Consider the following 25,663-nt stretch of genomic DNA (forward strand, 5'->3'; position numbering starts at 1 on the left):
CTTCCCAATATTTAATTGGAGGAAATTTCTGCTCATCTAGTACTGGATAAGCAGTCTGATAATTTAGCTACAGTGCAGGAGTTGAGAGAGGTGGTGATGAGGTAGAGTTGGAAGTTGCCAGCATACTAACTAATGTTGTCCTTTTGCATGTCGTCGTCAAGGGAGAGCATGTAGATGAGAAATAGGAGGGACAAAGGATAGATCTTTGGGGGATACCAGAGGTAATGGTGCGGAAGCAGGAAGAGAAGCCATTGCAAGTAATTCTCTGGCTATGATTAGATAGATAAGAATGGAACCAGGTGAGTGCAGTCCCTCTCAGCTGGTCAACCGTGTCAAAGGCTGCAGACAGGTTGAGAAGAACAAGGAGGGAAAATAAAAACAAGAAATGCTGGAACCACTCAGCAGGTCTGGCAGCATCTGTGGAAAGAGAAGCAGAGTTAACGTTTCGGGTCAGTGACCTTTCTTCGGAAGGAGCGAAAATTTACCTTTGTCACAGTCATATAGGATGTCATTTGTGACTTTGGTAAGAGCTGTTTTTGTACTGTGGCAGGGCCGGAAACCCAATTGCAGGGATTAAAACATGGAGTTCCAGGAAAGATGGGAATGGATTTGGGAGGCAACACATTCAAGGACTTTGGACAGGAAAGGTAGATTTGAGACAGGATGGGGTAGTTTGCAAGGACAGTGGGGACAAAGGGTGTTTTTATTTTTGAGGAGGAGGTGATGACGACAGATTTAAAGGAGAGAGGCACAACACCAGAAGAGAGAAAACCATTAACAATATCGGCTAACATGGGGAGCAGGAGGGGAAGTTGAGTGGTCAACAGTTTAGGGGGAAAAGGGTCAAGAGAGCAGGAGGTGGGTCGCATGGACAAGATGAGCTTGGGGAGAGTATGAGGGAAGATAAGAGAGAAACTAAATAAAGATGCGAGTTCAGGGCTAGGACAGGTGGGAACTTTAGAGCAAGAGTGGCCCAGTGGGCTAGCGGAAAGGGAAGGACATGGCAGAGACAGCTGATCGAACGGTTTCGACCTTAGTGACAAAGATGTTTATGAGCTCCTCGGACTTATTGTTGTAGGTACATTTAAAAAATAAATTCAAAATCCTTAAAACTTAAATGAGACAAATTACTTAACTCCTCATGCCAAGTTTCCCTGTATTCAGTTGCCCTGGTGATGTAATTGTCAGGGAGGATTGACAGCATTGATTGGAGTCAAATGCATCCCAGAGCAACTTCAATCAATGTAATAAGGGAGCCACAACTTTAATTGCAAAACATGTGACCAGCTAGCTCACGATTTAATAACATATTAAAAATGATATTTCCACACAATTCCTGTTAACTTTAGAGATTATAAATTCCTATGTTCACATTCATAATGGAAACTGCCCATGTAAACTTGTCACATTGCATCACTAGGCAGAATTTTATTGGCCTCAGGAGACAGGATGGGGGGCGGGTGGGGCCCATAAATGCCCGACGTCTTACCGTTGGCCTGCGATTAAGTTGGGGGTGGGAAAGGCCAAAGACGTCCTTCTTGCCCAGAGGCCAATTGAGGATCTTATGTGGCCAATTAATAGCGACTTAAAGGACTTTTTCCTGTCACTGCTGGAATTACACCAGCAGCGGGGATGCCTCTGACACATGGGGAGGTCGCCCAGTAAAATAAGGCAGCTTCCCTGCGGGCTTGGGGTCGACCTGCTCTGTGGGTAATCTGTGGTCCACAGAGGGCCCCCAACGGCAAAGGCCACCCCTCTGCGAGCACCAGACACCCCCCGTGCTGTTGCCAGGGTCTGCGGAACTGGCCCTGGTGACTCTGCCATACCTGGGGTCCAGGACTCCAGCCCTGGGCCAGGTGTAGCACCAGGAGTGGCCACCACTCCCAGTGGTGCTGCTGATACTACTGAGCTGCCAGCCCTCTGATTAGCCGGCAGCTCTTGGAGGCGGGATCCCCAGCCTTAAAGGGACGGGGACCCCGGCATTGGGCAATTAAGTGCCATTAATTGCACCGGGGGTGGCGGGGGGGGGAGGTGGCTCCAAAGGGCCGAGGCGGAATTCCGCTCACCTTTTGGGCCCGGCATCAGGGCCCTCACTGGCTCCACAAAATTCAGCTCATTGAGTGCAACAGTTTTGTGTCTCCCAACTCCACAATCTGCACTGTAGAGAAATTTGTATACTTCAACCAACTCTACTGCTCTGTTTCCAAAAGATCCCAAGGTTTCGCTATTTAACTGTAAATAAAATAAAAATTAAATAAAAATAAGGACAGAATGTATGACTTTAAAATAGGTGCTGAATGACTTCAGCACATGCTGATCCAATTAATATTCTCGTTTCTCCTGGTTCGACATTAATTCTTTAAAAAAACTGTACCTACATTTTTAAATTGTTGCTGGTTGCTAGGCCATATCTACTCTCAGCACAGCCCAATTCTTCAGAAAGTTTCTAAAACAGGTATTGGGTCCCTTATCAGCATATGAATGCCTAAAAATCACCTGAGACCATGATGGCATCTGGCGTTTGTTCAGGTGCCTTTGGGGTATAGTGCAGAATGCTGCAAAATTGGTCACTGTCGCCCCCTTTTCCATCTGGAACACAGGTGCAACAATGACCAATTTCTACCCCAAAGACTGGAAGTCTTTACCTCAATAACTACAACTGAATCCCATTCATTAGGATCCCCTGATAGAAATAAAATACTTCTATCCATACAGATTAAAACACCAAAACTGACTGGGACCTAAACAGAGAATCTTCCATCAATAAATGATTCCTAATAAACACATTTCCACTGTTTACCATCAACTGGACTTATCAGATGAACAGTCCCTTGGGTCTAAGTATGTGTATATTAATTAGTTAGCATAATTGATGAGCATTACCTCATTACAAGGTAATTCCCAACATCAGACTTACCAGATCTGTATTTATAAAGTGAAAGAATGCCTCACTTTCCAAAGTTGTCTTTAGTTTGTCTTTGCGAATTCTGAACAGCAAACTAGGAGGAAGTGTCACTAGAATTCTGACCATGCCAAAAAAAGAGGCAAAAACTTATATGAAAGACAATACTGAAATCAACAGCTTGCACCATTCCTTACATTAAGGTTATTATATGATATAGATATGTAAATATAAAACAGCAGTTTTCTCAATGTCACAGCTGGTAAATTTTGTTGCCCAGTCTCCAACTGGACAACGCTGATGCGAATGGTTCCAGATGTGATCTGAGTGTTTGTATAGGTAGCTTCTCTCAGCTGGGGCAATTGTTGATCTCAGTGCCCCCGCATTCTGGAAGGAAAAATAAAGCAGGTTTCCCACTCCTAGGGTTAGATTTTACCAGCCCCTCGACGCCGTGGGTTGTGGCGGGGAGGTCAGTAAAATGCTGGTAGGACTGACGCCGAGAAGGCCCCACCGGATATTAGCGGCGTCAGTGGCGAGGCGTCGGTGCGGCCCCCATCATTAAAATATGTAAATGAGGGTAATAAGTTTGCAAATGAACTTACCTGCTGCCGGCCGTTCCACGCGAATTTTACGGCCATCTGCCACAACTCGCGCGCCTTCGAAACTCCATACGGAGCTCCAAGACAAGACACTGGTGGGGCGGGGGAGGAATAAAATTATCATGGAGGGGGGGTGGGCGAGTGGGAAAAGCTATTCCTATTGGTTGTGGAGATGGTGGGAAGGGGTTGAGGGTCAATGATGCTGAAATTTGGGGGGGGGGGGGGGTGGAGTTGGGAATTTCAAAATGTGTTTTTTTGGGGGGGGGGGTGGAATAGGTCAATTTATATGTTGAGTACGCAGTGTGGGGGGGGGGGGGTGAGAGGAGATTCAAAGTTAAATTAAACTCTTATTGAAATTTATCAAACCGGCACCTTTAAATATTTAAATTTCTCCTGAAGGGCTCAAAGCCCTTTAAAAATGGCGCCGGCACCTACACGGTGGGGCCGGACCCCGTTGCCAGGGACTTGGCGGCCACCCCCTCTACATCATCGGGCTGGCCACTCCGCCTCCTTCATTTAAATGAGCCCCCACGCGTAATATCGTGGGGGACTCTGTGGCGACACTTCTGTGTCGGAAGGCCGCCGACTTCACAGCGCAGCGTGCTGATAAAATTCAGCCCTGATTTGCTACTGAATGCCCTATACTGCAACGTACACATGTGTCAATGCCTGGTAAAGACCAGATCTCTGCTGTGATACTTCCACAATTGAACAGCTGTTGACACTTCCTGTCTGGGCTCAGGTGCAAAGAATCATCTTTTCGGGGTACTAGAGATCAGCTGGCATCTGTAGCACTATATCCAGCACCAAGTGAGCACCTTAGGAGAACACGAGGAAAATAATTGAAAGGACAAAAAGTCCTTTAAACGAAGAGGATACACCCAAAACCTCCCACATGTAGAAATTCCCAGATAGTCAAGGTTGTAGGATGTGACTGCGAGGCTGGTGAGACAAACCAAGAAAAGTGACTCTCAAGCAGTTAAGAACTTCTGAACCCAGATATGGGTCTCAGCATTGTAATCTATAATTTCTACTTTAATTTTTAAAACAAGATATAGAAGACTAAATGGATTTAAAAAGTAATATAAAATTATTTGTTGAAGTCTGGCTAAGGTACTGAACCGTTAACAGGAATGGGGAGTAAGACTTGAGTCAGTAACAATCAGCACAAGTATGAGTTTGTGATCATTGTATTGTGATGTTTATGTGAATAATATTTGGTCATTTAAAGAAGTTTTATTTAGTAAATATTTACATTTGTCAGAAGAAAACCACATATTGCATCTTCAAAGCAAGAAATAACTGGTTAAAAAAGCAAGTACAAATATTTGGTTTAGTTAGGAATACCCTGGAGAGTTAGGAGTCTCATATTTTTCACTCTTCCTACTCTGGAATCTTCCAATTTTGTCTTTAGTCTTTTATTATTAAGTATAATCAGTAAGTCTTCTTAATTTTTGTATCCTATATAATTGTGTGTTTCATTATAGGATAGCATGTAAAACATTTTCTTGCAATTCCAGTATTTTATTAAAACATTCTGTAACATTAACATTGATTACTCTACAATTGCTTTTTCTCCATAATTTTCTTTCTTGCTCTTACCTGATAAATACTTGCAATTCAATCTGGTGCTCTAACTCCTTGCTCAAGATTGATGAGCCCAGCCTTGACAGTCTGTCTTGAAACACATCCAGGAGAAAATGGCCACTTTCAAGTGATGGACCTTTACCGAGTGCCTTTGTCCATTCTTTTTGCAGATCAAACACCATCTCCTGTAATCAATTAAAACAAACTTAACATCCTAATAGAAGGATCTCTTCCAAATGTTTTCTAAAAATACTAAAAGCTTAACTTCTAAAAACATAAGATCAGATTCAAATTACTGCCTAATTTTTTTTTGGAAGTATTGTTAACGGATTTATGAAATATGGGAAATAGCGGACAGTTGATAAACTGTAAAATGCAGAATGCATATTATGATTGAGGAGGCCCGAGTGCAATAACTACATTCTATCTTTGGCTTTAATCAGCAATTTTTATCTCATTTTCTAAGGAAGCTCTGGGCAAAGGGCAATAATCCCAGCCCACTTACCTAAAAAGTGAATTAAGCACACAACAAAAAGTTACCTCAGAAACAAACAGTACATGTAACACAAGATTAATGCTATAAATTAAGTCAATTAAAAGTAAAATATGTGATTACATTTTAGGACTGTACTGAATTAGAATTGAATTTCAACTAATCATCAGTGTTTATTTTGTGGGATCTTCCACAAGAACATAGACTTTAAGTGCGTTACCTGCAGTCGACAAATAATGTTTTCATAGCACGATCTACTGAATGAAGGAAGTTCTGAGCAGTCAGACTCTTTGCAATATTGCACCTTAGCTCTGGAAATAACCATAAAACTAAAATCAGCAATGAGAATACATCCTATTTCCAAGTCCTTAGGATTTTAAAAAATCTGTTTTTGACTTTCCCAGGAGATTGACAGGTAGAAATACTGGGAGTCATGTTGCCTAGTTTCAACACAGCTGAATGGGACAGACTTGCTGGCCTCTTACTGTCTGTCTCTTCCATATATCAAATAAAAGCTCTCTTGGATCAAATAGAGAGAGAAACATTTATGGGAGTTTCCTCTTTGACTCCTGAATGTTCTGATGAAAAGTCATTGACCTGAAATGTTAACTCTGTTTCTCTCTCCACAGATGCTGCCTGACCTGCTGAGTATTTCTAACATTTTCTGTTTTTGTTTGATTTTCAGCATCTGCAGTTTTTTGCTAGCTCGAAGATAGTAATTTTTGCACCTTAGGGGACAGTGCCACTTGACAATGAGGGTTTGCCTGTAGCCAAGTTTTTGGAGGGAATGAGGGTAAGGGAGAAATTGAAAAGGAAAAGGTTGTAACTGCATATAGCAATACCATATTGTGAATGTAGTGCAATCGCTTCAACAATATTTTGGAAATTTACCTTTTATTAAAATCCATTAATGCATGAATAATAATCCTACATGCAGTCACTAAATCCCCTCCACATCCTCCTGCAGAAATGGGAGATGGCAGATAAAGTTGGTAACAGGCCCAGTGCTGATAATCTTGTCTGTAATTGAAGCATTAGAACAATTCGTAATTTCAAATACATTCAAATAAATCCACTGTACTTGACAGGTAACTATCACAGGACAAATCAAATACAGCAATTATCATTTTCTAACATGTCAATGTAATTCTTACATGTACCATATTCTGGAAGAAAAAGATCACTTTAGTAATTGACAGAACACCAGAAATTATTTGCAAGCTGGAAGTGGGTGATGTTTAAAATCTCTTGATCACTGTAAAATTAGGCATAACAATGAATAAGGCTACAAGAATGAGTAGAACTCTAATAAAGGTGGAGACATACTATTGCGCTCTTTGGTCCTAAACAAAACGCACAGGGATGAGAATTCATCTCGGGTGGTGGCACAAACTGGGCTTTAGATTGGCTGTCCATTATACACAGTGTGCTTGACATTCAGCTCCATTGCAGTCAATGGAATTAATTATCAGACGCTGTGTAGAATGGGCAGCACATCCAATACCGTCTGTTTTGCACCATCGACCGAGATGAATTTCTGGCCCACAGTGTTATTTTTCATTTCTCTCCTACAACTGATATCAATTCAGCTATTTGGTATTCAGAATAATGGGGAGAAAGAAAACATCTTCCAAGTATACTTTACAGTCAATGAGGATATTTACCTGTCTAGGTCAGATAGAATATCTTTGTGTGGTTGGATGGCCAGTTCAGACATCAACCAATCATGGAACGTTAACTAGAAAAGGAGAGAATGAGTCCAAAGAGTTGAGTAGGACTTTTAAACTCAATAATATATACATCTAACTTCTTGATATATAATATGTATCTACACAGACTAAATTTTGAACTTCTCAACCCATTTTATTGGGGAGGTATAGAGTAAACAAAGACCAATTTGATCAGCAGTCCAGAAACACATGAAAAATACCACCTGTAACAAAGCTTTAATCAGGTGACTGATGAGACTCTGCCCTTTTACCATCTTCTGAAGTTGACTGAACTTTCTTCCCTAATACTGCTAAGTAAATTTTCTCAAAAGTCACTTTGCTCAATAATGTGGTAATAATACTGCAGGCATCATAAAACCGAGACGCATAAATTAGTCTTAGTCTGAAGCACTAAATGTGTGATAACAACTTATATCTATATAGCACCTTCAACTTAATAAAACATCCCAAGATCCTTCACAGGAGCATTATAAAAAATATGATACCAAGCCACATAAGGAGATATTAGCTGAAATGACCAATAGCTGATCAAAGAGGTATTTATTTATTTAGAGATACAGCACTGAAACAGGCCCTTCGGCCCACCGAGTCTGTGCCAACCATCAACCACCCATTTATACTAACCCCATATTCCTACCACATCCCCACCTGTCCCTACCTATACTAGGGGCAATTTATAATGGCCAACTTACCTATCAAACTGCAAGTCTTTGGCTGTGGGAGGAAACCGGAGCACCCGGCGAAAACCCACGCAGACACAGGGAGAACTTGCAAACTCCACACAGGCAGTACCCAGAATTGAACCCGGGTCGCTGGAGCTGTGAGGTTGCGGTGCTAACCACTGCGCCACTGTGCTGCCCCTGTGCCGGTAGGTTTTAAGGAGTGTCTTAAAGGAGGAAAGCAAGGTAGGGAGGTGGAGAGATGAAGGGAGGGAATTCGAGAACTTAGGGCCTAGCCAGCTGAAATCATGGCCACCAATGGTGGAGCGATTAAAATCAGGGCTGCTCAAGAAGCGAAAATGAATTGGGCGCCTGCTTTACACTCTGTCCGATGGTCTTTTTGATTGAAGTAGATAGGTTAGAGTGCAAAAGCAGACTATTATGATTTGCTATCACCTGCTTTACATTACCACCCACGATAAATTTAAACTCCTGTATATGTTCAGTTTAAAACATCACAGTTCAACCTACAGATGGATGTGGATTCAACTGCAGATCAAGGCCGTTTTACCCATTAATCCAATATCTCCAATCAAACTTAGTCTGGAGAGCTGCATATTCAGTTACCTGGAAGTCTTTCAACCTCACAAGCTCCTTGAACGTATGGTGTTTAAATACTGAAAGAGCTGCAGTGGTCCAATTTAAATGAAGTCCAACAAGATTATTCCACGTAGGTTCCACTATGTCTCCCTTTTCTTGCCGAGCCTCTGGAATTAGTCGTGGAATTATGTACAGCAGCTAAAAGACAAAAAAAGTAAACAACACTGCTGTGATTAGATAGCCCAGATTTTACAGTTAGAATAATGATGAGGCTATTAGCACTCATCATTATTATGGAGCAAATCAAACAGCAACTTCTTGCATGCAGACATGTGCAGTTAAACCCGGAAATCTGGAAACTGCTGTCCAAGTTGCTCTGCTCCTCCACAAGCTTCACTGTACTGGTACCTCTTGGATAGATTCGGCATCAAAATATATGGAGGGCATGACGTTTATGTACTTTCCTGCTAGTTACTCACGAGCAGAGAAAGTTAAGTCTGGTGCATTCAGGTGTAAGTGAATTTTTAACAAGTTGGTAAGTCTTAACTACTGCCAAACAACCTGGTTGTCTCATTTCTCCAGAACTTAATTATTGCTGGATATTTAAAAAATGAAAATTAAACATTTTCAAAAACTTATTCTTTGTCTTTTAATCCCTCTCTCTTAATCCCATCTTTCTTTCCCTCATTTTGTATCACTTTCTGTACATGATTTTACATTGAATTAACTATTCCAATTTATAATTCCTGGTTTAGACTTTGCATAGCTCAGTGACAATTCTTCAATCTGATTGGCTGAAGAGCCTCACTGTCGATTGCCCAGCTCACACACGCCACAGATCCCCTTGTAGAGGACACCGGACTGAAAAGGGTCTCTAGTAACTATAAGCTGCCACTCAAAAGCCCACGCGAAATCTGTGGGCAGCTGTAAGTGTAGGTCTTTCACTGCTGACCTCAAAATCTAGGTCAATGTTTTCACCTCAGTAAGAGTTACTAGAAGTAGCCGTGGCAATGGTCAGATGTTAGGGTCCGGCTGAGACAATGCAGCAATTTGATCTCATCATGATTAATCCCTTTTAAACTATGTACAATCAAAATTAACTGCGTACCAGATTTCCAAAGGAAGGCAGTCATTGACTTGTAAAGTAGATCAAAGGACTAAGTACAGCATATACTTGTTCACAAAATAATTCACCTTTTGCACGAACCCAGAAGGAACAGACTGTTTTCTAATATCAATTGATGATGATGAGCAGACTGCATAAGCAACTGCTGCTGTACAAAACCTGTCAGAAAAAAGAAGTATTAAGAGATTATAAAAGGGACATGTACCCAAATAGTTTTCACACGCACACACGCAGATTGTGCAGAGTGGTAAGGCAAGGGTAGGTATCATAAAATCTGATGCATATGATGCACTTTCACACAGCTTTTTATAACTTTCAAAATAAGGGAAGGGAATGATTTATGAACTGCTGCCATTAATATTTTTCAGCTAGGATTGAAATAAAGCATTGATTTACACATCAGTATGATCAATACATCAGAACTTGCAGTAACTAACAATGCAATAGGAATGTTACAATTTTTCCTCATATAAAATCTTGGTACCACAGTAATGTATTTTGTCCATTGAGTCTGCCTGTCCTTCCATGCTAGTCAGATCTCTCCATTAGTTAAAAACTGAACAAGTAACTCTTTCAGATCTCTTCTGAAGTCCATTAGTTTCGTGGACAACCACTGGCAGTGTCTTCCATATGTCAATCATTCTCTTTCTAAATAAATTCTCCCTGGTGTGCCCATTTCCTTCAGTTCGCCATCATGAATTTTTGTCTCTAGTTCTCAAATCCTGTGCATTTGGCTGTGCATTTATACTGCAGCTACCTAGCTGAGGTCAGCTCCACCATCACTTTGTCAGTAGTTTATTTATACTGTCTGCTCCAGCTGCAATTCTCCTGCCCAGCAGCATGCTTTATTATATGCTTACAGTCATGCACACTGCTCCCCTCTCTGCAGTTAAAACGCCAATTATTCAAATAACACAGACAGGAACAGCCTCCAAACATTTAGATCAAAATTAGGCAAGTTTAAAAAATGATCTGGGGGCTCTTCACATACTTTTATTTTTAAAACAGTTAAACAGGAGCTAAACAGTTAAATCTGCAGCAAGCTGCCCCTTAATCTTTACAAAAAAACAAGTGAGGATATATAATTGTTCTTCATAGCTCAGTCCTCTAAGTTCTGCGTCCTTTCTTTGTAGCCCCTGCTAAATCTTTTAGAACATAATATCCCTTTTAAAGTAGAATACAAATAAACAACATTCTTTTCTATTTATTCATTTATGGGATGTGGGTGTCGCTGGCAAGGCCAGCATTTATCAATACCCATCCCTAATTTCCCATGAGAAGGCAGTGGTGAACCGCTGCAGTCCACGTGCTGAAAGTACATCCAGAGTGGTGTTTTTGGATTTTGGTCCAGCGACAACCAAGGAATGTCATTTCCACGTCATGATGGTGTGTGACTGGAGAGGATCTTGGAGATGGGTAATGTTCTCATGCACTGGTTGCCTTTGTCCTTTTCGGTGGTAGAGGTTGAGAGGTTGGGAGGCACCACTAAAGAAGCCTTGGTGATTTGCTGCAATGTATCTTGTAGATAGTGCACACCACATTGTTTCTGGTCCCCACCACCAACTCTGTTCCCTAGCCACTGACTCCATCCTGCTCCCTGGCAACTGCCTGAAGCTGAATCAGACTCTTAGCAACTTTGATGCCATATTTGACCCCGAGATGAACTTCCAATCACACATCCACAACATCACCAAGACATGCCTTCTTCCACCTCCATAACATCACGACTCCGCCCCTGCCTCAGCTCATCTGTTGCTGAAACTTTCATCCATGTTTTTGTTATCTCTAGAACAGACTATTCCAAAATATTCCTGGCCGGCACTCCATAAACTTGAGTTCCTCAAAAACTCTGTTGCCCATGTCCTAACCCGCACCAAGTCACATTCACCTATCACCCCTACACTGGCTCCTGGTTAAGCAACGCCTCCATTTTAAAATTCCCAACCTTATTCTCCAATCCTTCCACGTTCTCACCCCTTACTATCTGTATAATCTCCTCCAGCCCTACAACCCTCCGAGATATCTGTGCTGCTCTGATTCTGGCCTCTTGAGCCTCTCTGATTTTAATCACACTACCACTGGCGGCCATTGCTTCAGCTGTCAAGGCCCTAAGCTCTGGAATGACCCCCCCTAAACATTTCTACCTCTCTACTTCTCTTTTCTCCTTTAGGACGCTTCTTAAGCTTACCTCTTTAACTAAGCATGAGGTCATCTGCTCTAATATCTCTTATGTGGCTCGGTGTAGTAATTTGTTTGATAACACTTATGTGAAGCATCTTGGGATGTATTACTATATTAGAAGCACTGTTACTGTTGTTGCTGCTTCATTATCTGAGGGGTTACGAATGGTGCTGAACATTGTGCAATCATCAGCAAACATCCCCACTTCTGTCCTTTTGAAGGAGCAAAGGTCATTGATGAAGCAGCTGAAGATGGTCAGACCTAGGACGCTGCCGTGAAGAATTCCTTCAGCAATATCCTGGGGCTAAAATGTTTGGCCTCCAATAATCACGGCATCTTCCTCAGTGCTAGGTATGACTCCAGTCACTGGAGAGTTTTCCCCAATTCCCACTGACTTCAAATTTTACTTGGGCTCCTTGATGCCATACTTGATCAAATGCTGCCTTGATGTCTAGGACAACCACTCTCACTTCACCTCTAGAATTTAGTTCCTTTGTCCATCTTTGAACCAAGAGTGCAATGAGCTCTGGAGCTGAATGGCCCTGGCAGAACCAAAACTGAGCAAGTTATTGGTGAGTAAATGCTGCTTGATAGCACTGTTGATGATTCCTTGGCTGGATTGGTTTTGTCTTAGTTTTTGTGAACAAAACATACTTGGGACAATTTTCTACTTTGTGGGGTAGATGCCAATGATGTAGCTGTACTGGCTAGAGGGGCAAGTTCTGCCTAGAGACGCAGCTGGTTCTGCCAGGTATGTTCTCTCTGATGATATATATAATGTTATAAATCATCTTTTTTGATTTATAGGTTGTACATTTTGCTAAAAAGACCAACATTCGTTTGCTTACTTTATCTCATAGGAACTTTGGACTGGTGGTGTTTGTAGCCATCACTATCTCTCTGATTCTGACATTTACACTGTATTTCCACTGGAAATTTGCATTTATTACTTCTTGTCTTGTCAATTTTCATATGTTTACATTCCTCCTTCATTGATTTTGTGCTTAACCCTTTAAACCCGGTCTGTTTCTGCACAACATACGTTCTTCATTTACCTCATACAAAATGTTGAAGATTCTCCAGTCCGACAGGTGAGGAACTGGTTTAGGTACTCAGCAAAGGAAACTCCTTCTTTATTGGCAGACTGTGGTAAATGTACACTGGAGTTCACCAGTGAAAGAGAGATCTGCAAGATGTGTAGGTGAACTGTGAAAGCAGCCAGTCCTAAAATGTGGATATCAGCAAGAGAAGAACCCTTAAAAAAAAATGCATGGATTTTAATTGTGCAAAAAACATCTCCATGACAGAATGAGAAGATAATTACAATTGTTGTGTCAAATTATTGAGAGAGTAAATTTTGAAGTCTGAATAAGCATCAGTGGCCAACAGGTTATTTAACTGCTACAAGGGAAATAACAGCTCTAAAATAGGTCAGACAGTAAGCTCTTTCATTTTGTCTGTTAGAAATTAAATATTAACCTAAATAGTATTCTATTATTCTTTACTTGGATATTTCTCACTGTCTGAAGGTCTGCACTTTGTGAATTAGCTGTTACATTAAGAGAAAGTCCCATTGCCAGCTCCAAAAAGAACATAGACCCCTTTTAGTTTCCTTTTATTAAACACTTCAGAACTCTTTTGGTGCACACAAAGTGCTGCTCTCTTACCTGGTGACTGGTCAGATGCAGGACTCGGGTAAGAACTGCATGTAAAAGTCTTCTGTGACCGCACAACATTTTCACAAACAAAGAGGCCCATTCACTTTGTCTGTAAAAACAAAACATATGTAACTAATATGTACAAGAGACAGAAATAAAAAGGTCAGCATCTGAAAAGTGATATGCTAAATTGTTTTGGGTAGAACCCTATGCAACAACTCTCATGATTTACCCAAAACGTTAAACCATTTTTCTCTTTTCAGAAGCTGACATATCCATTATATATTTCCGGAAATTTGTAATTTTTATTTCACATTTACAGCATTTGTAGTTTATTTCTTTTTACCTCAAAGTATTTGTCTCTGAGTATAGAGTATTACATGAGAGAACAATAGATAACCAGGGATGATTACAAGGCGATGCAATTTCTCCTGTCCATTTTGAAGTGTAGCCACTGTTTGCACACAGCAAGGATAATGACCAGATAGTTTTTTTTTTAAAGTGGAATTGATCAAGGAATAAATAACACTAGGGAGAACTCCCCCTCCTTTGGTTTGAAATAATGCTATGGGATCTTTTAAAACCACCTCAGGGGGCAAATAGGGCCTTAGTTTAACATCTTATCTGAAAGACAACACCTCTTACTCCCTTGGCATTGCACTGGAGCATCAGCCCAGATTATGTGCTCAAGTCTCTGGAATAGAACTTGAACCCACAACTTTGGTTCATGAGAGTGCACCACCACTGAGCCATGGCTACACAGGCAACACAAGACGCCTTCTGGCAGTTTGTTAGAGTAGCAGATATCTAAGGAATGGGTGTCTTCTGGGCTAGGACACTGCCTAATCTGGGGGAGAGGAAGTCAACAGGAAAGCATCAACTATTTTTTATAATTAAATAGAATGCAAAGGAATCAGATTGTATTAGCAAATTAAAATAAGCAAGACATTGTTCAGAAGTAGGCTTTTTACATTCAGCTAAAACAAAACTGATTCTGTCTGAAACAAAGTTAGACGTGGACTTTTTTTTTCAAATCTCTACACAAGCACATATTTACATTTCTAAATAACTTTTCTAAATAACTACACAGTGAACAACATTTAGGCCTTCTACTACTTTTCAGCGCTTTTAGTAACTGTTAGATGAAAAGAGGAATATCGGTTCCTGATGAGAATAGAAGAGGTGTTTTCCCTTCTTTTATCTCTACTCATTGCTGCTTAATTCACAGCAGTGTCTTACCTCTGTGGTGGGTTGAAGTTTGAAGCTGTCAGAAATATCTGACAAAAGCTCTTCAACAGCAGATCTCTGATCTACAAATACAAACACATAGTTACAGCACAGCCTGAAATAAATAATCTCCTTTCCAAAGCTGTGCTGGCATCTGTTAGAAACACACATTACAACAATTAGGTAGTCGTATGACTGCAGAAATAGTCAGTATTTTCACCCTTAGTTATATAGATTTCCATAATCGTAAAGATTCAAAATGCAGTGAAAAACTTAGTGAAAATAAGGACACAACATAATTTGCAAGGAAAAGGATCAAATTTAAAATGACAACAGGCCGTTGGGTACATCAAGCTGCTCAATCCACAGTCCAAGCAAGACACTCTCAAATAGGACTCTTTTTCCTTTGTCACTCACCCAAAATCCTTCCACCCTCTTCCTAACTCACATGTGAATCAAAAGGAACCATTCAATACCTCTATACTGTTCAATTCACTTTCTCAACAGGTAGTGATCCAGTTCCTTCTTAAAATGTTTGAACTGACATAGAGTTAACAATATTATCTGACAGTCTGTTCCACATGTGCTATCCTATAGGAAAATATCTTCTCATCTTCTTCCAGGCTTGTGAACTTTGTAACTGTTTTGTGTTCAGGGTCCAAGATAGTCTGCTGAACTCTACTTCTCTATATTTGGAAGATCACAGAAATCACAGAATCGTTACAGTACAGAAGGAAGCCATTCGGCCCATCGTGGCTGCACTGGCTCTCTGAAAGAGCAATTCACTCAGTTCCATTCCCCTGCCTTCTCCCCATAACCCTGCACATTCTTCCTTTTCATGTAACTGTCTAATTCCCTTTTGAATGCTTCAATTGAACCTGCCTCCACCACGTTCTCAGGCAGTGCATTCTAGACCTTAACCACTCTCTGCATGAAAAATATCTTCCTCCTGTCACTTTTGCTTCTCTTACCAAATATTTTAAATCTGTGCCCTCTCGTTCTCGATCCTTTCACGAGTGGGAAAAGTTTCTCTCTACCTACTCTGTCCAGACCCCTCATGATTTTGAATACCTCTATCAAATCACCTCTCAGCCTTCTCTCCTCCAAGCAAAACAGTCCTAACTTCTCCAATCTATCTTCATAACTGAAATTCCTCATCCCTGGAACCATTCTCGTGAATCTTCTCTGTACTCTGTTTTCTTTTTCCAGCACTGTTTGTTTTCATCACTTCAACCATTAGTTCAATAACAGATCCAAAATAACACTCACCTCTAAGTCTACAGGACCCAATTTATGTACGGCAGTATCTAATTGGATTGGTTTATCCATTGCAGTGCAATCATCATCATCATCTATCATGGCTTTCAGTTGACCAGAGATTACAGCAATCTGAGCAGAAACAACTATAAAAGAATTCCTATGATTAGCACTAACAAATGTGAAGATCACTGTACTTTCAGCTCAAGTGAAGACACAATAAAAAAAAGATCCAATTTCACACAATTTAAGTAATTTATGATCTATCCAGCATAATTAATAGTAATGTGGGAGAATGAATATGGGTAGGTTTTACAATCAGTTTTTTTTAAAAATACCTTTGTCCTGGAAAATGACCTCCTTTATATCCCGATATAAATTCCAGTGCTTTCTGTCCACAGCAAGATATCCATGGTGTCAGCTTTAATTCAGTGGGTAGCACTCTCACCTTTCAATCAGAAGGTTGTTTGTTCAAGAATGACTTGCATTTATATAACGACTTTTATAACCTCAGGAAATCCCAAAGCGCTTTACAGCCAATGAAGGGACTGTTGTAACATAGGAAATGTGGCAGCCAATTTGCACATAGCAAGCTCCCACAAACAGCAATGTGATTGTGAGCAGATAATTTGTTTGTAATGTTGATTGAGGGATAAATATTGACCAGGACACCAGGGAGAACTCCCCAGCTCTTTGTCAAAATAGTGCCACAGGGTCTTTCATGTCCACTGAGAGGGCCTGTCCGCCATTTCTCATCGATTTCGGCTCGGTCTGCCTCAGTCTCATCGGGAAGACGGCACCTCTGACAGTACAGCACTGGATTGTCAGCCTAGGTTTTTATGCTCGTGTTTCTGGAGCGGGACTTCAACCCACAACCTTCTGACTCAGAGGCAAGAGTGCTACCAACTGAGCCACTGGTGACACCTAAGTCCCATTCCAAAAAGTAGAATGCACAATCTAGGTTAACATACACATGCTGCACTGTCAGAGGTTCAATCTTTTAGATGGGGCTCCGTCTGCCCTGTCAGGTGGATAGAAAAGATCCCAAGGCACTATTTCAAAGATGATCCGGGGAGATCCCCCCAGTGTCCCGGACAATATGTATCCCTCAAATCGACATATGTGAAAAACAGACGATCTGGTTATTATCACTTGCTGTTTGTGGGACCTTGCTGTTTGCAAATTGATTGCCATGTTTCCTACATTATAACAGTGCCTACTACATGTCAGAAGTATTTAATTAGCTGTAAAGCACTTTGGAATGTCCCAAGATTGTGAAGAGTGTTACATACATGCAAGTTCTTTCTTCTTCATAGTCTTGCCTTACCTCTGTAACATAATCATCTTGTTTCTGGATTGTCTCCATAACGAAAGACATTTTTATGTGGACAACTCATTAGCCTAACTCAACATCCTCCCAGGACCAGTGAACTGTTCATACCTTGTGACTGCTCTGGGTAGGGTGATCTTACCAGGAGTTACATTCCTGCCAGCATAACTCAAGGTTGTGGGAACACACAAGTCATCCCAACACGTTAAAGTGCAATCCAAAATTGTTCAGGGACATACCAAAAGATTGGAGAATATCCCTAAAAACGTATAGAACTGGAAAAGACCATTTTAGTCCATCTGGTCGATCTCAGAGTTCAAACACATAATACACAATTTGCTACCTTTATCCCTCAATTTATTTGGTTGTAAATGCTCATCCAATGCTCTCTTAAAATTACAGATATTATTAGCCTTGAAAACTGATACACACAGGCTTGGAATTTGAAAAAATTGGCCCCACCGACTTCACTTAGCTTCTCAATCTTGACTGTTCATGACCATTGTTATTCTATAAAATGCCACTCCTACCACCAATACTGCTTGGATTAGTAGCCACTTTCCTTAGCTCTTCGAGAGCAGTCGTCAGAACCCTAATCGGTTCCATCGGATGCTGCATTTCCTCAGACATAGAAACACCTGCTTTTAAAACAAGAAACTGATAAAGATCTATGTTTTGTGCCAAGTTATTTAATATCAAATTTACAGTTTGAATTTCTAACAAAACTAACAAAGCTTCATTTACTATGAAAAAAGCCATCAACATACTAGCATGGGATTTTACAAAGTACATACACACATACTTATGAATGGTTTTATTTGCACATAATAAATATTTGGTGCCTTTAGTTAGAGACTTTTTATTTGTAAAGTTTGCATTTAGTTAGGGTGCAGCAGTGAGGGGAGGAAGAGAAGGGGGAGGAGGGAGAGAGAGTAGAGTGCAGAATTAGCAGGAGAGTGAGCAGGAGATAAGGCAGGAGGGAGGAGTAAAAGGAATGGAGAGAGAAGGGAGAGCGGTAAGGGAGGGAGTGGAGGGGGAGAAAGAGGAGAAGAAGCGAGAATGTAAGTTTGAGTCAGTAGTTCAAAAGGTGAAGTAGGAATTGGGGTCATTGTAATATTACCCTTCTCTTCCCTTTCTCCCCTTTCACTGTCCCTACTCTTTCTCTTATCCCCCTCCTTGTTGTCCTCCTGACATTGAAATGCTGCTTAGTGGGGAAGGTGTGGGGTGCTGGAATTGGAATGTGATGCTTTGTGGGGTTGTGGTCTAATTTTGAAATGCTGTTTATGAGGATGACAAATGTGCAAGGGTGTTATGAATGAGAGAGCAGCACGTGCATGCCTGTGATAAAAATGGTTGGGACATCTGAGAAATGGCTGGGGAAGGTAGGAAAATGCTGCTTGGTGGGGGTTGGAGAAGAGAATGGAATGATGTCCCATTGAGTTGGTGGGGGTGGGGAGGGGGTGCAGTTCACTGCTTTCATTGCAGGTCATTGGCTGATGTATATTGTAAGCACTGCATGATAGAAAGCAATGCAGGCCCAGTCCATTAATGTTGGTACAAATGAAGTTGCAAGTCAGAGGGAGGAGGCAGCAATGTCAGAGGGAGGAATGGTATGTGGGGCTTTTCGAAGTCAGGAATGGGGAGGTTTGATTGGGTATTATGAGATAGATTTGATTGCCCCATGCTTTAGAAACAGAGCAGTCCCAGTCGTATCAGGTTGCAATCAAGAGTCTTTATCAGGGAAACATGGGATTGGGACCAAAAGGAGATAAAGGGAGCAACAGGAATTATCAGTATGGCAACTTTTATTAATCCATATTCAGTGAAAGAAGGACTTCAGGTGCAGTACAGTGGGGAAGACAGGTAATGTTAGTTCAGCTTTATTGACATTGACAGGTAATATAACATGACCATCACAGCACCATGTAAAGGCTCAAAATACATTTTATATACAATATACACACATGTACAATAAAGTTCTAACCTTCAAGCAGACGCTGTTTTTCTCTTTCACATGCATGAACATAGCTTGAGTACATATTATCTGGTATTTTGTCTGCCCTGGTGGAAACAAAAGTGATCACCATCAACTACAACAGGACATGATAGCCTAGGGCCAAAATATGAAGAAACTGGAATTAAGAGTCATAAACCTACCATCACCTGATTAAATAATACAAAATGATTACAGCAGTGCTTGTTGCACCATGAGATCAAACTAATAGCTTTGTAAATAATAAACAGTATCAGCAGTTGGCATAATACTCTTGTATCATTGAAATAGAGACATGTCAAAGTTTTTCGTCTTGCACTCATCAGGACAATCGGCAAGAATAACCAATGTAAGGCAAAACAACAACTTATACTACATGAGAAGAAAGTGCTGATTGGTTGACAAGTGAACTCTGATTGGTAGAGGCATTGCATGGAGAATGCACCAGTTTACAGTGACTGACAGTTAACTGCCAGGCTTTGTTATAAATTTAATTCAGGCAGCTTGACTCTGGTCAAGGCATTGCCCTGAGGAATGAACCAGTGACAGCCATTTGCTGGTTTGATAGTCACGAATAAATCCAATAACAAATTCAGGAGAAACTTTTTTTTTTTAACCAGCGAGCGGTTAGAATGTGAAATTTGCAACCACAAGGAGTAGTTGAGACAAATAGCATAGATGCATTTATGGAGAAATTAGATAAGCACAAGGGAGAAAGGAACAGAAGGATATGCTGATAGGTTTAGATGAAGAGAAGTGGGAGAAGACTCGTGTGGAGCATAAGTGCCAGTACAGACTAGTTGGGCCAAATGGCTTGTTTCTGTGCTGTGGACTCAAATTAACTCAATGTAGCCAGCTGGCTCCAACTGATTCAGCCTGCCGTGTCTTTTCTGCAATTCTACATTCCTAATCGTCTCCATTATCTCCATAATCTTTGTCCCATGTCCTTTATAATTTCCTTCCAGGCCATTTTGTCTCTCCTATTCTAAAGCAATTGAGTTATCCAAGGTATATGGAGATAAAAGGTAATATTAAGTCCTTTGTACAACATCTGAGATAGGCACAGAGTTTCTTTTACTTTGGTTAAACTCTATGCTTTAGTCCCAATATCACATAAGGGCCCCTACTCCCCAAATGTGAAATTTCCACACCAGCTATCATGATGGCACCCAGATGAGGCTGCAATTTAATACCGAATTATGGACAGTTTTGCGCTTTGGACTCAAAGCAAAAGTAGTTTTATTCAGCAGTTGAGGAAACAGTGTTCTTATCACTATCTGCTTCGTCCCTTTGAATATTCTAATCTAGATTCTTGCATTACTTATAGGTTTGAAGTGGTCACTTACTTTTTCAGGGAGTCAATAAAGACCATGCGTGAATCCTGGGAGCCAGGCAGCTGTAAGTGACAATACAGCAAGTCACTGCCATCGACACTGAACCATTAGGCATTTCATTTCATCAAACAAGATACATCAATTCTGCATTATTATTATGCCATATTTCTCACAATACATTTTATATAACATCACAGTTCAACCTTTAACATTAAAATACAAGAAATACGAACCACATGAGGGGTAAGCAGAGCAGGCAAAAACCTTGTCAAGTAATATGGTCTTCGGAAAATGCTAGGGATAAAGAAAAAGAAAATGTACACTTATTGCTCATCTGAAATTAGAACAACGGTTTATTTGCCTATTGCAAAATCAGTTTGTTTTAATGATGAAAAATAAAATATTGTTTTTTTGATGAAGAAGGCTTTCAAAGTTGGATATCCCAAATTCTGAATAAGGAACAAAAATAAAGTACTTGAAAAGCAGTTTTATATTTTCTTTATCATTCATTCTTGGGATGTTGTTGGCAAGGCCAGAAATTAATGCCTACTTCTTATTGCCCCAATAGCAACTTGATACAACTGAATGGCTTGCTTGGCCACTTCAGAGGGCAGTCAAGACTCAACGACATTAGTCTGGGACTGGAGTCGTATGTAGGCCAGACCAGGTCAGGACGGGAGCTTTCCTTCCCTTAAAGAAATGAATGAGCCAGTTGGGTTTTTATAACAAGCAGACAGCTTCATGATTACTTTTTTTCTTTAAATTAATACCAGCTTTTCAAAATCTGAGTTCAAATTCTCTGCTGTTCCAACATCCACAGGAGTGATATTAAATACAATGATGTCATAATCTTCTGATGGGAGCTGAAGACAATAGTATCAGTTTTCCCAACATTTAAACGGAGGAAATTGCAACTTATCCAAAACTGCATGTTGGACAAACAGTCGGCCAGCACAGAGGCAGTGGAGGGGTTCAGACATAGAGCTGGGCACTATCAGTGTACATGTGGAAGCTGACATCATGACTGCAAATGTCACCAAGGAAAAGGAAGGGGATAATTATGGGATTCCAGGGTTAGTAGTGTAGGGGGTGGGACATTGCTGGAGACACTCTGACATTGATAGCTAAGAGTGGAACCAAGTGAAGGCAGTTCCAAGGGAGGCGAGGCATTGGACAGGGGTGATATGACAACTACGTCAAAGGCTGCAGAGAAATAAAGGAGGAATAATGCATCCTGGCCACAGTCAGGGGGGTGTTGCATGTGACTTTGGTTAGAATGTTTTTGTGCAATGGTACAGGTAGAGACGGGCAACTTTGGGAAATTCAAAGATTTTGAAAAGGAAAGGGAGTTTTCAGATGCGGCAGCAGTTTGTAAGAAGAGAATTTTTTTTTTGGGTTGAGGGGCTCGAATAGATGATGACAATTTGTAAAGATGGAGGACAGCACCTGAGAAGAGGGAACTATTGACAATGTCAGTAAGCATGGGGGCCAGGAAGGGAAGGTGTGTGGTCAGCAGGTTAGTGTGAATGGAGTCTATGGAGCAGCAGGTGGGTGTCATGGTCGAGATGAGTTTGAAGAATTCTAACTTTTTTTTTATACACACTTTTGTAGTATAAATGTATAAAACAATTCCCCAAATAGATCTCACTACTTGGAAACTAAGCATGCTGTACCTTGCTTCCATTACACTGGCTGGGATCTTTCCACTGTTTTCAAATATTAGAATAGCTTTCTCAACATCCTGCAGGGCTTGACACTGGGGCTACGGAAAGAGATTTAAACAAAATTAATCACACTCCAAAGCGGAATATTTCCTTTCAGATATGCGATTGTTACCTCAAAATCACTCAGATCTATTTGGTGTAACAAACAAATTTTTCCCCATGAATGAATTAATTATCCTCCATATAAACTTTGCAGGGTGTCAATACAGTCTTTGAAAGATCGTGTCCACTGTCCAATTAAATTCTACACTTGTATCTCAAATTTCTAGCATTCACAGCGGATACAATGCTAGATTTCAGGTCTGCAGCAAGCAATTTTCAGAGAATAAGAAACAAATGCATTAGCTAAAAGTGAACAACACAATTGGATGGTTTCTCAGCTTTAACACACACACGCTGACATAGACACCTGTGTGAAAGAAACCTGTCTCTGCCTATTTCTGCACTGACCTTAGGGGGGCTATGAACTGTTGACAGATCCTCATACAGGCCCAACTCCTCAATTGACACCTAGAAATAGAAATGTGTAGTGTTCGAACAAAATGAAAAAATTTGATGGTTAGTCGCGGTGAGAATTATTTTTACTGCCGTTAATTACGTATACCAGCAGTCTTATTATTATTCACTTTTGCTAATGTTAGGGAAACTGATGCAATGTAAATAATGTCCAATACCACCTGTTTACTATGTGAAACCAAACAAAACTTGCATCTCTATCTTGTTAAGCTCCCCTACAGTTCAAAGGATTTGGCTTCCTCACCAACCTGGAGATCTGCAAGTCGAGTTTTAGCCAGAGAGATATATTCCAAAAGCACAAGACGATACTTTGATGCCACATACGGAGGATATAAGATATGAACCTGTACAGGACAGACAGCGTTGCATAGTATCATTCTATTACAACAGAGCACTAGAAGAACATATGAAATAGGAGAAAGATTAAGTCATTCAGCCCCTCTAGCCTATTCCGCTATTCAATAAGATCATGGCTGATCTTCCACCTTGCTACACTTTCCCACATTATTCCCATATCTAATTCCATTAGTATCCAAAAATCTATCAAACTCTGTCTTGAATATACTTAACGACCGAGCATCCAGAGTCCTCTGCGGGTGAGATTTCCAAAGATTCATAACACTTTGAATGAAGAAATGTCTCCTTATCTCCATCCTAAATGGACAACCCCTCATTCTGAGACAGTAATCCCTACATCTAGGATGCCCAAACAGGGAAAACATCCTCCCAAGTGTCTACCCTGTAAAGCCCTATAAGAATTTTATATGTTTCAATGAGATCACCTCTCATTCTTCTGAACTCTGGGGAATTTAGGCCTCACTCACTCAATCTGTCCTCATAGGGTAATCCCTCCATCCCAGGAATTAGTCTGGATGGAGCAGAAATGTATTCAGTAGTACACAAAGACAGTCAGCAATTTTGCTTAACCCCTGATTTAACATTTAGTAATTTAGGCAGCAAAAAAAAATTGTTAACCACATTCATTTCAAGTGAAACTGCTTTCCTTGGTCTCAGTATTCCTCAGCAGAGTATACAGATAAATGGACAAAGAACTTATCAATACTAGTATCAGACTGCAGGCTAGCTGCTGCTGCTACCCGATCACATATAATGTTCTTACCTTCAAGTACTGTGCAGTTTCAAATGGCACCAGATCTGTCAAGAATTTCAGTAAGAAAATTAGAGACTTCTTACTGCTGCCATGGTAACCGCTTGCAGACCCGAAGGAGCTCTAATAAAGGGAAAAAGAATAGACTTTTGGGAATTACATTTTTGTTCTGCAGATGATCCAATTTTGTATCAGAGAGATGTTAAAAGATCCTTAAGGATCCATTTGATCCTCCAGTATTGTATGGTTGGAATTCTGCTACAAACTGTAGATAGTATAATGTGTAGGTCAACAGCAACCATTAAAAATCTAATACAACTGTACAATATAATACATGACTTTGACTGATTAATATAATCATACTTCAAAATAAGGTACTTCAATCTGTATACAAATTAATAATACACCTTAATTAGGTGTCAGTTTTCAAGTAAAAATCAGCCAATTTAAAATGTTATATATGTAACTGGCTGGAGGTGTAGGAAGGGTTAAGGGAACCCTGAAATGGTCAATTTTAGAAGTTCAAAACACAGCACCCTCTAGAACTCCCTAATAAATTACTATGTAAAAGCACCAGCTGGTATAGAACCAAGTCACGCAATGAGGATGTCCCCCAGGTTTGATTCCCAATCTGTGTCGACTTAACTGATCACAGCCACATCAACATGCCAGGGGTGGGAAGAGTGAAAATCAGCCAGGTTTCTCACCGATGGATATCCAGTGATTCCTGCTGGAATACAGACATGTGCAGGGATCAGGAAAGGGCAGGGGCAGGCTTGTCGGGAATACCCTCCATGATAGAGCTGCCTACCCCTGACACTCACTAGTAAAGCCTCGCACATGATGAACAGCACTTGGGCGAGGTACTGCAGTACTACGATTTACAGTATGTGTCATGTTTAATACAAAAAGTTGGCAGTCAACGGCCCTCAGGATTTACATTTGTTTTCAGCCTTTCCTTCTCTACCCTTCCTGCCCTTAAAAGTCACTGATTAGCCCAGTAGTAAGATAACAGAGATTACTATCCCCATCAGGAGGCACGGATTTACATGCACTAATGCCTCAAGCTGCTTTACCTTTGTTTAATCAATTTGATCATTTCCTGGATGATCATATAGAAGGGAATCCTTATCAGAGAAAAAACAGATCCTGTCGCTCCAAGCCAACCAAGAGTCCTGCACCACCTTTATGCCAGTGCGTGGAATAGCTTTGGAGCGTTGCACAATAAGTTAAATGATCTCCTGATTAAGAAGATTTGAACAATTTGACTTGTGAAATGCTGTTTCCAGGTATTCTTTCAACGATGGAACATAACAAGTTAAACAAATGGCTGTCACAAGCACCACAGCTGGGACACATAATCAAGCCCCAGTTGCACTTTTGGTCTTCTACACACACTGAGGGTAGTGGTGACAAAGTAGAGAAAATGGAGCAAGTCATTACAGCAGGCAGAGAATCCGAGCTTTGGATGAAAAGTACCATTATATCAATCGTTCTGTACTAAGTATACATCATTCAAAGAAACACAGCGTCCCTCTAAAAATAAGGATGCAAGCTGGAATTGGTGAGATGTATAAATGGGGAAAGAACAGCATAAAAAAATGACCTAGCAAAATTCATTAAAATAACTGCCCTCTGT

At 40.7% G+C, this 25,663-nt stretch overlaps 1 protein-coding gene across 4 annotated transcripts in view; it reads right to left on the bottom strand.

Moving 5' to 3' along the window:
* LOC137378842 (Fanconi anemia group A protein-like) overlaps positions 1-25,663 on the bottom strand; it is an 89,114-nt gene that overhangs the window by 24,803 nt on the left and 38,648 nt on the right. For 2 of the 4 annotated variants that reach the window (XM_068049269.1, XM_068049266.1), the window contains 19 exons: positions 24,037-24,147; positions 23,165-23,260; positions 22,851-22,910; positions 22,350-22,438; positions 20,910-20,970; positions 20,689-20,738; positions 19,334-19,410; positions 17,880-17,990; positions 16,032-16,165; positions 14,775-14,845; positions 13,545-13,644; positions 12,933-13,132; positions 9,765-9,855; positions 8,598-8,768; positions 7,246-7,319; positions 6,473-6,601; positions 5,802-5,892; positions 5,104-5,273; positions 2,918-3,023 (listed from right to left, as the gene is read on the bottom strand). In XM_068049269.1, the coding sequence (XP_067905370.1) occupies positions 2,918-3,023; positions 5,104-5,273; positions 5,802-5,892; positions 6,473-6,601; positions 7,246-7,319; positions 8,598-8,768; positions 9,765-9,855; positions 12,933-13,132; positions 13,545-13,644; positions 14,775-14,845; positions 16,032-16,165; positions 17,880-17,990; positions 19,334-19,410; positions 20,689-20,738; positions 20,910-20,970; positions 22,350-22,438; positions 22,851-22,910; positions 23,165-23,260; positions 24,037-24,147 (1,992 nt within the window). The remainder of the gene's footprint in view (positions 1-2,917; positions 3,024-5,103; positions 5,274-5,801; positions 5,893-6,472; positions 6,602-7,245; positions 7,320-8,597; positions 8,769-9,764; positions 9,856-12,932; positions 13,133-13,544; positions 13,645-14,774; positions 14,846-16,031; positions 16,166-17,879; positions 17,991-19,333; positions 19,411-20,688; positions 20,739-20,909; positions 20,971-22,349; positions 22,439-22,850; positions 22,911-23,164; positions 23,261-24,036; positions 24,148-25,663) is intronic. The other 2 variants (XM_068049267.1, XM_068049268.1) reach the window with 2 other exon arrangements.

Source organism: Heterodontus francisci, chromosome 17 (genome assembly GCF_036365525.1).
Source record: "Heterodontus francisci isolate sHetFra1 chromosome 17, sHetFra1.hap1, whole genome shotgun sequence".
NCBI classification, from domain to species: Eukaryota; Metazoa; Chordata; class Chondrichthyes; order Heterodontiformes; family Heterodontidae; genus Heterodontus; species Heterodontus francisci.